This window comes from Rhynchophorus ferrugineus, unplaced genomic scaffold, assembly GCF_030347505.1.
Source record: "Rhynchophorus ferrugineus isolate W39M unplaced genomic scaffold, kcgeb_rfMv2 rfM6, whole genome shotgun sequence".
NCBI classification, from domain to species: Eukaryota; Metazoa; Arthropoda; class Insecta; order Coleoptera; family Curculionidae; genus Rhynchophorus; species Rhynchophorus ferrugineus.
The window spans coordinates 31,874,168-31,889,231 of record NW_027472585.1 but is presented as its reverse complement, the minus strand read 5'-3'; the positions used below and the strand labels follow the sequence as shown (position 1 = coordinate 31,889,231).

General features: G+C 34.9%; 1 protein-coding gene across 6 annotated transcripts; it reads right to left on the bottom strand.

The window, feature by feature from the left end:
* Positions 1-15,063, bottom strand: LOC143198034 (uncharacterized). 6 transcript variants are annotated; one of them, XM_076406955.1, is made up of 13 exons: positions 14,920-15,063; positions 14,535-14,813; positions 14,205-14,294; positions 13,961-14,140; positions 5,949-6,127; positions 5,671-5,896; positions 5,342-5,614; positions 5,113-5,279; positions 2,800-3,033; positions 950-1,192; positions 686-889; positions 435-630; positions 1-377 (listed from the first exon to the last, which is right to left on the bottom strand). In XM_076406955.1, exons 2-13 carry the CDS (start codon positions 14,803-14,805, stop codon positions 142-144), a joined length of 2,499 nt encoding a protein of 832 aa, XP_076263070.1. In that variant the 5' UTR covers positions 14,806-14,813; positions 14,920-15,063; the 3' UTR covers positions 1-141. The 6 variants fall into 6 exon arrangements, with proteins under 6 accessions (XP_076263070.1, XP_076263067.1, XP_076263066.1 ...); XM_076406952.1 differs by having other exon boundaries at positions 14,634-14,813; positions 14,920-15,058; XM_076406951.1 differs by having other exon boundaries at positions 14,535-14,823; positions 14,920-15,041.
* Between the last annotated feature and the right edge of the window lies 1 nt (position 15,064).

The window sequence follows — 15,064 nt, the reverse complement described above, 5'->3', positions numbered from 1 at the left end:
TATATAAAAACACTTTATTATGATACTATATAAAATATAATTTACATAACTATTCTATATGCTACACTACAAGTTAAGATTACATTATAGAAATAATGTTGAATTAAGTTGTTAAGATATACAAAGTGGATATACCAATGTTTATGCTGGTAAAAGATCAAAGTCGTCACTGACGTGAACTTCTGGGACATGTAATTCATCAATCTTAGGAGTAGTTTTCTTGTCACATAGATTGAGTTCCTTCAGTTTCCATTCCCAATTCATTTTCTGGACGGCATGCAGCGATTCCGCTTCATGATGATGTCTCAGGAGCATATTCTCTTTGATCTTCTCCCATTTGTCATCTACATCTTGTAACCAACTAAGAAACAGACGTCCTAGAGAACGCAAAAGCATAAAAACTTAGAAAAGTGTTAAGTCATTTCATATTTTACCATTATATCTCGATCGAGCGTTTCTGTCTTTCTCCTCCTGCTCTGGAGTAATTAAATTATACACCTCTTCATCTCGTAAGATGGTACAAACTGAAAATGGTAGGGACTGATTAGCTAATGCTCTAGCAGCCCTTCCATGAACTCTTAAAATCTCTTGTTCCACAGACAGAACTAATTTTTCTTTTTCAATCACATGCTGAAAAGATGGTTTAGATCAGTGTTTAAATTTATAAATAATCCAGTATTATTACCTGCATTCTCAGTCGATATCTCTCCTTTTCCTGTTCAGCAAACAATTCTTTTAATTGTTGAGGTAAAGTGGGAGGATAATTTATGTTTGTGGTGGTAGGTGCTGTATTAGCCAAAACATACGTACAGCGGTTCATGAGATAATCTTTGAAGCCTTGAGGCGGTTTAGGTTGAACTAGGAACAATCCTTTGCGTCGCTTCTCAATCTAAAGACAATTTTCAGGTCATCAACGATTGGTTTTTGCTGTATCAGTTTGTTTCCATACCTGTTTTCGAATATTCATGAACAACTTGTAACAATTTGTTATGGGTTGGTCGTGTGGATGTACTTCTCTAGCCTCTGCAGCTGATTCCGACGGCTCAGCGGCTTGTTGTGCTTGGTTATTGGCCTGTTCCCTGTTCTGTTTCATTTTTCGTTTCCGCGGATGTAGCTCGACGGAGGGTGGCGGTGGAGGGGCTGCATTTGAGTTATTCGAAGTACTCGGTTCGATTTCCGTGCTTTGAGCTGCCTGTAATGAATCAATCGGTTCGTTAGGTCTCGCCACTATTCTATCTACACCAAGTGATAATGCGATAATGTCTCAAAACGGAAAAGAGAGATGATAAACGATACAGTGAAAATAAAGACAACGAAATAAAGCAACATGAAAAGGTTATTAACAAAACGTGAATAATGTGATTCTATGAATTAAAAACAACAACCTTTTTAGCAACAAATAATAAAATGTTTAATAATAACTTGGGATCTATATAAAATGCGTACTAAAAAGGTTTCTATACCAAGCGGTTTCGATAAACTTGTTCGAGTGGACCCTGTAGTAATTCAAAAATAACACAACACAATTTTTTATAGGTAATTGAAGAAATTAACAAATTATAGTGAAGCTGAGACGACAAATTGAGTTTATAAGAAATATATTAATGCCAGAGTATCTATTAGTATATTATATATTACTAAAACAAACTTTATTAGAAAACGTAATGAATTCGTGTTTAATTTGTGAAATGAAACGTATTTGTGTGAAAAAAAAAAACAAATGCTAAGGAATACATCAATACTATGTGAATATACATCAATATATCGAGGCTGTTACTTCAATATTGAAATCTCTTTTGTTTCTTTCGTTTTCATTCATATTTTCAAAACCTTAGTTAAAAACATTTATTTATATTATTTTAAGTCATTTAGTGAAGAAGAAAGATATATTAGTAAATTTGAGCACCATATTACCTGACTGACACAAATTTGATGTTATGGAGTTAAGTTTTTCAACTTTCAATTCCACAAGTACAATACACATGAACGCATTGGATGAGCTCGTAAAATATAAATTCATATATAGTCCAAGATTTGTGAATGCCAAACGACGGGCACCATTTTATAAAGCAATTTTTTTTTATAGAAGTACTACGGATACTACTTCAGTCTTATGAAAAATCGGTCACAGCGGCCTTGATAGATAAGAGCTAAGAAGATCAAAGCAAAAATTCATATATAGATTTACTGTAATGTTAAAATAAATTATATTTCATAATATTTTTGTTCAATTATTTTATTCAGATTAGAATTTTTTTGTATGTCAAAGCCAAACTGAACTAAAACTCAGAGTTAATTCGGCAACATTGCAATATTTCGACGTCACAAATATCCATGATGTATTACTAAAAAGACTTTGAACAGACTATATAATGTCTGCGTACTGTCACGCCTCACATACGTTAATGATTTTTAACATTTACTACTATATGAAAGCCATTATTATGAGTCTGGCGTTCGTGGAATCACAGACTAATAAGTTTACAAGCAATTATTACAGGGGCCATGATCAAAGCAACTTTAAAATTATCTTTATAACCTTGTCATTTTACTTTAACCTCAGATTAGTTGACGAGGAAAAGATTACACTCAATGATTTGTATTAAAAAGTAAACGTGTCATGATCGAAAATTAGGTGTGTAATCGATTCAGCGTCTTGCGAACCAATCAAACTGTCCGATGTCAAACAAGAGAGCAGTGGATGGTATGTGATGGAATTTGGGCACGAATAACCCCGTACGCATTCTATATTTTGGTCGGTCCCAATTGGACGGCCGGACGGCGCCCTTAGCTTCATACCTGCGAGTCGGTTTTCGACTGAGTGGGACAGGTGGCCGCCCCCGTGGAGGTGGGCACGTCGGCCTGTTGGCAGCTGCCGGCTGCCGCCGGACTCGAGGCCGACGAGGCACCGCTAGAGGGTGACGGCGAGTGTCGTTGCAGTTGTGGGGAAGAGCTGTTGCTGCCGCGATGCGAGCTGCGCAAAACGCGCTGGTGCTGAGCGTGACCCCCGGATCCCCCCGCGCCACTTGCCCGCTGATCGATATAACAGAAACAACTTTAGCAGTGGAGGAAATATTCATTATCTTACAGCAACTTACTGTTATGTTTGAAATATTACCTTGTCTAATATCTATTAAAACTCAAAAATACGTACCTTTCTGAAATTTCATTCACATATCTATTAGGTGTGACGATTAATAATTCTTAATTTTAAAGAAAGTTTAATTTGTAATAAGCACGAGAAACATTATTCATTCATCATCTTAAGACGTCTCTATCTCTCCAGTATAAGTATTCCAGCCATCAAACCATGTATCATACATATTGAACTGCTTTATGTAAAATGATAAGATGAAAACCAGTGGTAGGCGGAAGGGCTACAGTTATTTGTTGACTGTGGTAAACGGTAATGACTATTTCACTTTGTTTCAGAAGCTCATAGTTTACGACACTCTTCTGATCCCACAAATGAACAATAATGCGTTCTTTTAAAAGCGATTCGGATGTTCCAGATTAACCCACTTTTTTACGTGGGTTGATTTTTCAAAGTTTATCCAATTTTGATCACCTCTTATAATCAGTGAAAAAAGTTTTAAAAAACCTTTTGTCGTGAAAGCAAAGCTTTGCACACTGTTTCACTCTGTATGTTGTCCAGCTAATGGCTCATTTTCTTATCTTCTAACTGACTAAATTTAGACACAGCAACACCGTATTCGTCCAATAATACTTGCGTTTTGAAATCGTTATTATTTTTTCGACTGCTATGAAATATCCATTGACTTTCAAGTTGAAATCACCACTCCTAAATTGTCTAAACTAATCGACAGAAGTATTTTGCGTCAAATAATGTCAGCGTAAGTTTCAGCAAATATATTATTTCATTCACCTTTCTTTAACTAAACAAGAAAAGCTTTAAGAAAAAAAAGTTAATTCCAAAGGATATTTGAGAAGTCAAGATTCAATACTGTAAATTAACCCTTATTTCCAGTGTCAAAAATTTAAAAAATATTAAACGTCACACCTGCTATTAAGAAACTTAAGTAGCATTGAAAAAACCACCCATGATTTTTCTTATCAGATTATTTTAAAAGCATTATATTGCCGAGTATATAGTAGAAATGGGAACAATTGCCTATAAATAAGCTTGGTTAATAGCCTTCAACTGTTTCCACCTACTAGCAATAAGCATACTGTAGTTTTTCAGTTGAAGTGTTTAGACAATCTGTTGGGCCCACCACAAAGAAACGTCAGATTGACAGAGAATCTAGTCATTCAAGATCTCGGCCTTTCACAGACTTTTAACGGTACATTTTACGTCAGGGCTTGAGCTTATGTTCTTACTTAATCCCACTAAGAATTGGTGATTATAACAACATCAATCCACTTGAGGCTTATGGTGGTAGTGCAATCTCTCATATGGTAGTGTGAAGCCACTTTTCTTGTCGAGTTTTCTAAAGTTGTTAATCTATGCTAGCAAGCCATGACCTATACTCCTATGGTCGACATAATACAGACCACTGTTCAAATACAGAGGCATTAACACAGCAGTCACTGATTGGACCACTTGGAACTGGCAAATGGCCAACATGAGAGAATGGCCTTAAAAAGAAAACCCTATAATTTCTGTGAAAATGTTGATTGTTTTTTTTGGCATATTCAAGGTTGTGCTAATTACTGCTATTAAGCAATAATTATTGAATAATAGCATGAGCATGTTTGACCATATATTATAGAAAAACAATGTATTATAATAAAAATAATATGTTCATTATTAAAAACATGAATTCTTAAAAAGCGTCAACATGTTATGTTTATCCTTGGTTTTAATAAAGCTTGTTCACTAATCAACTATTTAAATACTTAAATATATTTAATTGTATTGCAACTTTTAAATTAAAATGAATGTTTAAGAATACATTAGGTGATTTTTCCATTCCAACTAAGTTTTTTTAATGACAGTTACATAAGATAGATTCATTATAACCCAAGCTAGATAAATACATAAAGTAATAAAAATAAGGGTACTACTAATAGGGACAAATATCAGTAAAAAAAATGTATATCTTACCAGATATATATCAAGATATAGATTATTTAAGCAAATATTTCTACCTGATCATCGTTCTGAGCACTAGAAGAATCCTTCTTTTCCGAATCCTTCGATGTTGACGCGTTTTCTGGATTACTATTGGACGACGCTCCATCTTTATCGGTCGAATCGTTCGAACTGGCTACGACGTACGGCAATGCCTGATGGACCCGTTGGGAGTTGTTCTTACCTAAATATTTAATAACTCGATTATTTTTCGTCGACGGCGTCGAGGAAATTATCAACCCATACCGTTTCTGCTCGTACTCGCGTCTTGTTCACTCGCCGAGCTTTGTGGTATAACTATTTTCAAAGGGGGTACTTTTAAATCGGTAGTTTTACCGTCGGACGCGCTTGAACTCGCGTCCACCTCCGCATCACTGGAGCTATTGGCTGCGTTCGGTTTTGGACTACCTACTGGGCTCTTTTTATCCGTACTACCTGAACCGCTCGACTTTGATCCCGACCCGGCCGATTTTCCCGCATTACCCGATGATTGCTTACTACTTTGACCTTTACCTTGACCTAAAACAAATGACGATGACAGAAAAGAACAACGAGAAGCGGTGGGGTGACCGTACCTGTACCTCGTTGATTCGTTTTACCGCCTTCTTTGCCTCCGTCTTCCTTACGTTTTTTCCGTTTGTTCTCCTCGTCCTTCTCGTTTTCCTCGTTACTTTCGAAGTCTGCGTACGATCTCTTGCCGGGCTCCTCCCCGCCGCTGTTGGTGGGTATCGAGAGGGGGTCGACTGGGTCGATCTCCGACTCGCCACCCTCCATATTCTTGTCCGACGCGGAATCCGATTCCTGCAACGAGAACGCATGAACGTATAAACGAGTGGGGTGTTCGATCGCTTACTTTTACTGATTTGAATTCGTAGACGTCGTCAGTGTTGGCGCCCGATTTGCCGCTATCCATATCGGCGGAGGAGGACGCGGAACTACCGCTTTTTTGCTTATCCGATGACGATCCGTTCGTAACTTTCTTATCATCCCTCGAACGAGGCTGGGCCCTTGAGGATGTCGTATTGGCTGATTCTAAAACAATAAAAGTTACACATTTACAAATAAAACATCATGTTTTTTCAAAATCACATTTATTTGCCAACAAATTAACCGTCATTGACGTCATCAGAATGCCTCGAAAAATTAAATAATGACGAACATAAGTAGGAATCTCATGAAGCCAGTGAAAAGTGGGGAAAAATTAGACACCTGATCTTTCCGAGTTATGGTTGATTTAACCGTCCGGTTAAACTAGCAAAAAAAATTCGCCAAATATTACATATCCAATAAGACAGCCAATGCACGTCATTAAAATATATGACGTCAACATGTCGCAATAACTTAGAATTTTGGTTTCCAACATTTGCCGGTTTGTAACCGCTAATTATTATCACTGTTCACATTTCGTAGCCATTTGACAACTATGTCGACCACTACCACCACAAATAGAATTCAGTCTCATCAATCATCAATAGCAGCAAATCAATAAGTAATTTTAATGCATTGAAACCTTGAATGCGATAGTTTCAAAATTAAAAAAGATTTCATAAAAATAAATTCTTTTTTGGGAAGAAAAATTGTCGAAGAAATAGTAAAAAAATTAGAGCTTAAAAAAATCATTTCTAATTTTATACTTTTTAAATTAATTTTATAGCTTTATCATTTGCCTGCATACGAGTTGGCTTGATAGTGCATTGGTTAATGCGACAGGAAGATGTGTAACCGGTAAATGTTACTTATGTTTGTGATTTTAACTAAGTTTCTACGCAATAGTATAAAAAACGACAATGAAAAACCACCCTAGTCACGCCAGTAACTCGCTGCGTAAGATGGATGTCTTCTGAGATGGTCTCTTATGTTGGTCAATCAGTAGGTTTAATGTCGAGAATAGTATTCGTTAAAATGCGGGTCACTAAAAAATCCAAGAAGTTAACGTGTCTAAAATCCATGTCATTACACTCCATCGCATATGTTAAAAATTATTAGGCCCATAAATAAGCATAATTTTAAATCATTTACAATAAATGGCGTTACTGCGTATTAAATCGCATTGGGTACATTTGTAACCAACTTCATTGAAGTCTCACTGATCGGTTTCACTTTTCAGTATATGCCTTTTAGCGAAAGTGTAAACAAACGTTTTTTAGGGCGCTGAATATGTCTGAATTTGTGCCGAGTGAATCGCATTTGCGGGAAGTTTTACTTTTTTATTTCAATTTGAAAAAAATGGTGGCTGAAGGTCATCGAATACCGTGTGAAGCTTACGGCAACCATGTTCCATCGATTTTTAATATGTGAATGCTGGTTTCAATGTCTTAAAAGTGCTGATTTTGATACTGCTGAAAAAGAGCGTTCTGGATAGGTAAAAAAAATTGAAGACGAGGATTTGAAGTCATTACTCGATGAGGTATAAAACGCAAGAATTGCTGGGAATAACATAAGAAACCATTTCTAATCGCAAAAGCTTGGATATTTTGTACCGTATGAATTGAAGCCAAGAGAGTTTGGTCAAAAACAAAATCGGAAAGATTCTTGCATCGTAATATTACTGGTCAAGAAAAGTGGATCCGCAACAATAATACAAAACGAAATAGATTATGGAGACTACCTGGCTATGCATCAACATAAACCATAAAGCTGAATATACGTGGTTGCAAGTTAATCCTCTGTATTTAGTGGGAGTAGTGGGATCAGTTTGGCGTGGTATACCATAAGCTTTAAAAATCTAATGAAACTATTAATGGTGATCGCTATTGACTATAATGTATGCGTTTCAATAGAGCACTGCGCGAAAAAACGGCCGGAAAATGAGCAAAGACATAACAATGCTATTCTCGAGCTGGACAACTCTCAACAACATGTTGCAAAACCGATGAAAACATTAAAATGGGAAGTGCTACTCTACCTGCCGTATTCCCCGGACTTTGCTCTTATTACTACTTGTTCCGACTTATGAGTATAAGCAGCACTTCTCTATTTATAATGATACTAATGGATGGATTCGTGAATATTCTCAAAAGATACATCGTTCTTTCGAGATATAATACGTAAATTGCCTGAAAAATGGGAAAAATTAGAGGCTATCGATATATTTTGAATAAAATATATTGTGCCAATTTTTTCACAAAGCTTCAAATTAAAAAATCCTTTAAAAGTAATTTATAAGCCTAATACTGCTTTCATTTAGTTTTAGATCGATAAAAAAAACACCAAAAGCAGTATTTTTCGATGGCACGCCAGACATTCTACAGGCCGCCATTTTATTAAAAAATATATTTTTATACACTTTAAATTTCAAATAATAATTAAAACGTTTTAAAATAATGGAACTAGTTTATCACCTTAAAAATTAAGCCTTTTTGGTTTTTGCCTTAAAAAGACAAATGTTATCAACCCTCAATCAACCTCAATAACCTGTGGCGGAAGTTCGAAAATGTGGAAACGACCCATTTCCAAAACTATTCGTTTAAATGTTAGTGCGCACGTTATTTATAATTATCACTTTGTTTTGGATCGAATTTGAATTTCTCTAAATAAACAATTCGGCCGTTTTGATCAGCATGCTTGAGCCGCTCGTAAACGTCCCGTGTTCCTCGATACTTTGTGTGGTCAAAACATCATCGATAAAGACGTGAAAAATTGAAATTCCGGGGCGAATACCGCAAGACGTGCCACTTGCAACGGTCTGAATGCAGCCCGGGTAAACGATCAATAGGGAAAAGTGAAAGGACCCGGTTCAAGGTCGGCGTTGGCAACGTACGCGCGGATATGCAAACGTCCATTTATTATAACATCCTCATTCCTCGTAGGATGTTATCCGGCCTAATTAAATCGACTATTATAACGAGGAGAATTAAAAATGACCAACCGCATAACAAAAGTAACGAAGCATTGTTCGGGATCGTATAAATAATCGAATAGCCGTTTCGTTCCTTTTTCTCGTTCTTTTACGATTGGTTTGCGTCCGCAATTTCTGAATGTTATCGGTAGGTTCTCATTCCGAGGAATTTTCGCACCACACGTCAGCTGCGATAAATTATCTACGTGATTATTATCATTAGTAAATTTAATAAAAAACAAGATTTCCTAATTTAATTATAGGTTTTCCTCTACCACTATAAGATGGACGTTACGTCACGAGTTCAAATTTTATTGAATATCAAATAGATTTTAGCGAAAAAATGTTGTGGAGTTTTTGCAATATCAAACATTAGGTAAACAGTTTCGTTGATAACAGCATTGAAATGTAAATTGATTATTCGAAAACGGCCACGTCTTCCTTGTTTATGTTGTTCTATTACAAGTCGGTCGTCCGCGATTTCCGCTGAGAGGCTGTTTGAAGTATATCTATAAATATGCCTTTGTTTGTTGTGCTACCACCGTCGAACGGAATGTTATGGCTAATCCGCGACGCATCGAGAAAATAAACACACGGTTTCTTATCGCGATACCCTGGAAATAAATGCAATTTTTCTTAAGTGTTATGTTATAACAGACTCACGTGGATCGCAAAATAAACAGTTGAGCAACAACACGTCCGTTTCATACTGGTCCACAATAGAGCAATGCAATCTTTATTTATGTTATGTTAATTCAAAGAAAAAATGATATTCTGTCGCAATGATTTGAAGGTACTTCGGATAAATTAAAATATAATCAACGAAAATCATTAAACACTAAGTTATTTCGGAAAATCCAATTAAAGAATAGAATGAAAACTTCTAATTACCTTAATTTTAGAAATAATTATGGGAAGACGAACGATTTAAACGAATTACAAAAAAAGATGAAACGAACCAAGTGCCTTGTGATAACGAATCGTATGCGCGAAATTCAGCGAGAGTGTTGAACCAAACCAATCCCGCTGGATTTTGAGTCACACCGAGAAACGGAGCACGTCAAAACAATAGAAGCCGACGCATTCTTCGACGACACTTGCGGTAACATCACCACCACACGCTGGGTCGGTCGCGTTTGTGTGTGCGTGTGCCCGCCTGCATTCCATCGTTCACGCACACTACGACACGAAACGCTGTTACATACGGTCACGCACGCAACAGGACAAAGTGATAGATCGGTCGGTTCTCATGCCGGGGAGAGAGGTCTTTACCTTTGTAAAACTGGGAAGAATGGGAGCTGCCGTGCGACGCACGCCTCATCGCACCGCACTCGCTGCGGGCAGAGGAGACAACAGGCAGCGGCACTCTCAAGCTTCAAGAAAATGGTCGCTCGACCGACTGGAACTGAACGACGACGACGACAGCGGCAGCAGCAGAAAACGCAAGGCCAGTTAAAGCGGACGGCGACGGTCTAGTCCTACCGGCTCGATAAAACGACTGTCCCGGACTTGTATCGATCCTGCTACAGTGTTGTCCGGTGGGAAAATGCACATTTCAAAATAATACAAATAAACAAAAGGCATTTAAATAAGAAAGTATTTACTTATCGAAATATGAATAAATTAGGAGGGTTTCAGTTTTTTCTGTAAAATATCCTGTCTTTTTGCATATAGTCTATCCAAAGTAGCAGTGAACTTACGTAATCAAGGTGTATAATGTATTTCCTATTGCAGATTGTAAATTCGTTTTAATACCAGACAATATTTTCAAAGAGATACAGTGGTGTTACGTTCGAACATGTAACCGAATCAGACTGCAAAAGTCGTACGGTTGACTGTCTGCCTGACTGTGTGTGCAAAAACCTTCAAAACATTAGTGATAAGAGCTTATAAACCGACAAACGTTGCTTGTTTTGATCGCTGCTTAATACTTTTGATTACTCACTTATAAGTAATTATAATTACTTACTTTTAAGTAATCACTTCAAACACTGTTAGGAAACATATAATTTAAATAGTATAAAGGTAACCCACGAAGAGGTCCAATAAAACTTCCAGACATTGTTTCTAAAAATTAAGGAAAACTTATTTCAATTACATACGTATTTTAAAATGGAACATTACGCCACTCTTGGCAAGACGCTAATTAAAAAGAGTGTAAAAAATACAAAAGTTGATGGAAAAGGTAAAAGATTAACATTTGATTGGGTATTGTAAATCATAATATTTTTTAATAATTCATTGCACATATATTATTATTCATGCTATGCTAGAAATAAGGTTTGGCCTGCAAAACATAAATATTAAAATTGTTACTTGGTAAATATAAATAAAATATTTAATTGTATAATTTACTTTTTTAGAAATAGACCTGAAAAAAGAGACACAGTAGATCAGATGGCTGAATAATATGGCTACAGAGTGCATAATGTCTCCCTCCCTGTCACTACATATTCTTCAATCAAATCGAATTGTTATGGGATGTAGCAAAGGATTACTACAGTAGACATGCAGGTCGAGAAAGATATACAGGCAAGAACTGTTTGGATATGTGAAAAGGATTGTGTACAATAACACTTTTCAGTTTAGATGAACTCCATCAGACACACAGAAGATATTGACAAATAGTGCAATTGTGAACTAGTATTATTGGAAATAACAGCTTAGTTATTGACTTGAATAGTGGCTCAGAATGTGACAGTGAAAGAATAAAACTTTCTGGATGTGGGATTACAATTCAATGCTGACAATACCAAGACAGGGTGATGAGAGTGTAAACAACTAAAGGTGGGTATATAATTAATATAGGATAACTGTAGAAAATAGTATTGTAAAGTGTGAAAGATTTATGTGAATATATATGTGTGTAATTGTTCCGAATATATATAACCACCATTTGGTTAAAATGTACGAAAAGAGAATGAATATTAACTGTTTTACAGGTATCAAAAATGCATTAGGGAGAATGCAGTGATTAAATCTAATTTTATCAAGAAAAATGTACATAGAAAGTAACAGAAGAGATTAAGGAGAAATACAATGATATCGGAGTATTTTGATAAGAAAACACAGTAATGAAGGAAGCAAGAACGAAACATAAAAAGATAAATATGTTCTCTAATGAAAATAAAATACATTACTTGGATTTTCAATTATCAATTAGGTGGATTAAGCCTCCAGGGGATGACATAGGTGGTTGAGAAAAGATTACAATGTAAATATAAAAAAACAACTCTAACCTACAAACTATTGTGGCTATTGCGGTCCTTCGATAATATATGCATTAGATGTACTATAATTCACAATATGTTAAAATAAATTACATTTTATAACATTTTTGTTTCATTATTTTATTTATATTAGAATGTGATGTTAAAATAAACTAAAATGGGTAAAATGGGTTTTCACTGAGATGACGTGATTTCACTTTGGATAGACATAGATATTAATTTGATTGAGATTGTAAATATTATTTTTAGTAGTACATTAGTATTAGAGATTGGTTTTAATAGTATTAAGTATCCGTTTAGAATTACAATTCTTGTATCATATAAATTAATATATAAATAATTATATTTTATCTCATCTTTCCTTATACCATCTAGTTAATTCCCTTTATTTAACAAACTGAACTTCACTGAATCAAACAGATTTGAAACAGAAAGTGAATTCCGTTAGTTGCTGCATAATATTTGATATTTTGCTCGTTTACGAATGACATTGGTTTCGTCACAGAAGACTGCGCCGTCTAGAAAATACTTTTTATATTCTTTCAATGCGAGCAAAAAATATGGAAATGCACTTTTTGGCATAATTAAGCGTATATTAAAACTGATGATTCATGAGTATTAAAAACAGCTAAATGTTTACGGGCAGAACGTAATCATGCACTTGAAGGGCGTTTTCAATAGCAAAAGCACCTTCAGCTACTAATCCAGAACTTCGGCCGCGTTAATTTAGATATCTCGCATTAAACATAGCCTCTCAATCCAAATTTACAATATGAACTTTCCCAATACCAATATATCGTTACCGTTACCGCATCATAGAATAGGCATGATAACAATAATCAGCAATTATAAAAGTACTGTGTTTATGTAATAAAATAATCATATTTAAAACAAAAACATTTTAATTATGGAATTACATTGCTACTATATAAATTAAAATAAATGGCATTCTGATTTGTGGAAACTACGACGACAATATCTGAGTTTTTAATCGTTTTTACTTGCTTTTACTGTTTTCTATGATTTCTAAATTCCAGATGTTTAGTTGTCCAGTTCTGGAAGTGTCGAAAAGATAGCTATATAATAAGGACTTAGTAAAACAAATAGGTCTAATACTATTTTTGGTCCCAAACAATGATTTTTATTCAACAAAATTTAGAAATATTTAAGTTTTATAAATATGGTGGTAATCTTAATAAAAAGAGAAAAGGAGGAGTAGAAGTTGTTTAACGAATTATGGCATCGAAAATTTGCACATCACTTATATACTTTTTATTTAATAATTAACACGCAAAATAAATGATTTAGATACTTAGGCCTCCCAGGTCCTTGTTTTATTTACATAGAAAAGACATCGCATATCACCAATGAGCATTTTGGCGCAAACTTAAAACCTAAAATATATTTTCCGAAGAAAAAAAAAACTAGAATTTTATGTTTTTAAAAATCATCCATGCTTATATTTCAGTAAAAAGGGGTTTTAATGATTATTATTGTTATTATTTATTTCGATTATACTCTTACGCTATAATAATAAAGTTATAGTATATTTATTATATAGTTAAATATTTCTTCTGTAGTTGTCATAATTATTTATGTTTTGTTATATTAATGTTTTAATAACAAAAAAACTATGACCACCGGTCAATACATGACAACGGCTATATCGACGTTATATGTCTATAACCATCCTTGCAGGAAATTATCAACAATACAGGAGGCAGCCATATTGTATTTTCTGAGATTTTTTTTCCTTTCGAGATTTATTTTTTCTAGATAATAATCATGGACACTTACCTGGTAAAGGCAACGTGTGATTTAATAGATAAGGCTGTATAGTAGGTGATGCAATATCTAAGGGAGTCTTGCCCTTTGAGTTCTTGGCATGAATATCAGCTCCTTTTTCCACTAACAACTTGATTAATTTTATATGACCATTATCAACAGCATCATGTAGGGGTGTATCATTATCTAAACCTGGATATCGGAAACAAAACAATTTATAATAATAATGTACTTAATAAATAAGAATTAAAAATACCTTTAGCATTAACATTAGCACCAGATTGAATCAATTTCTGAGCAACTTCATACCATCCATGATTACAGGCTTCATGTAATGGTGTCCACCCTACGAAAAAAGGAATGTAAACAGTAAGAATTACCCTTATAATACATCTAGTGTTTTTCCCACACATTACAACACAATAAAATAATGAATTCCTTTGTCTCTATAAATAACATTCCAAACTATATAGTATATAAATTCTTGTAAAAAGTATATGAAAATATAAATAAATTTTGTTGAGTCTGCAACAAAATTTGATAAACTTTTGCAATACTGATCTACAGAATTTAATTTTAAATTTACCAGCAAAATCAGCTACATTAGGATCGGCGCGATGCGCTAACAATCTACAGACTTGTTCTACATCCCCTTTAATAGCCGCTAAATGCAATGGGGTTTCACCTCTTTCATTTCTGTCTCTTGATCTTGATCCGGAACTGGGGCTACGTGATCCCGCTTCGCCTGACGACGTCATCTGCATCAGAAGCGCCATTTGTTGACGTTCGGACATTGGTGTGACCGGCGGGCCTCTAGTTGAACTGCCTGATCCTTTAGGGCGTACATTAGAAGGCATAGTTATACCTGTAAATTCCTTATGTTTATATAATTAACCGAGGTTTAGACTGGAACGTACTAATTCAAATAGTACTATTAAAGTTAGCAATATAACAAAATATATCTTAATTACCTGAGAAAAGTATAAATTTTGTACTTGTAACAAATCTATTTACATTAGAAATTAACAAAACGTAAATAAACTGTAAATTTATCAAAATGCCAGATAACCTCACATGCCATTTGTCATTTTCAATAACGACGCATGTCGCGCGTGT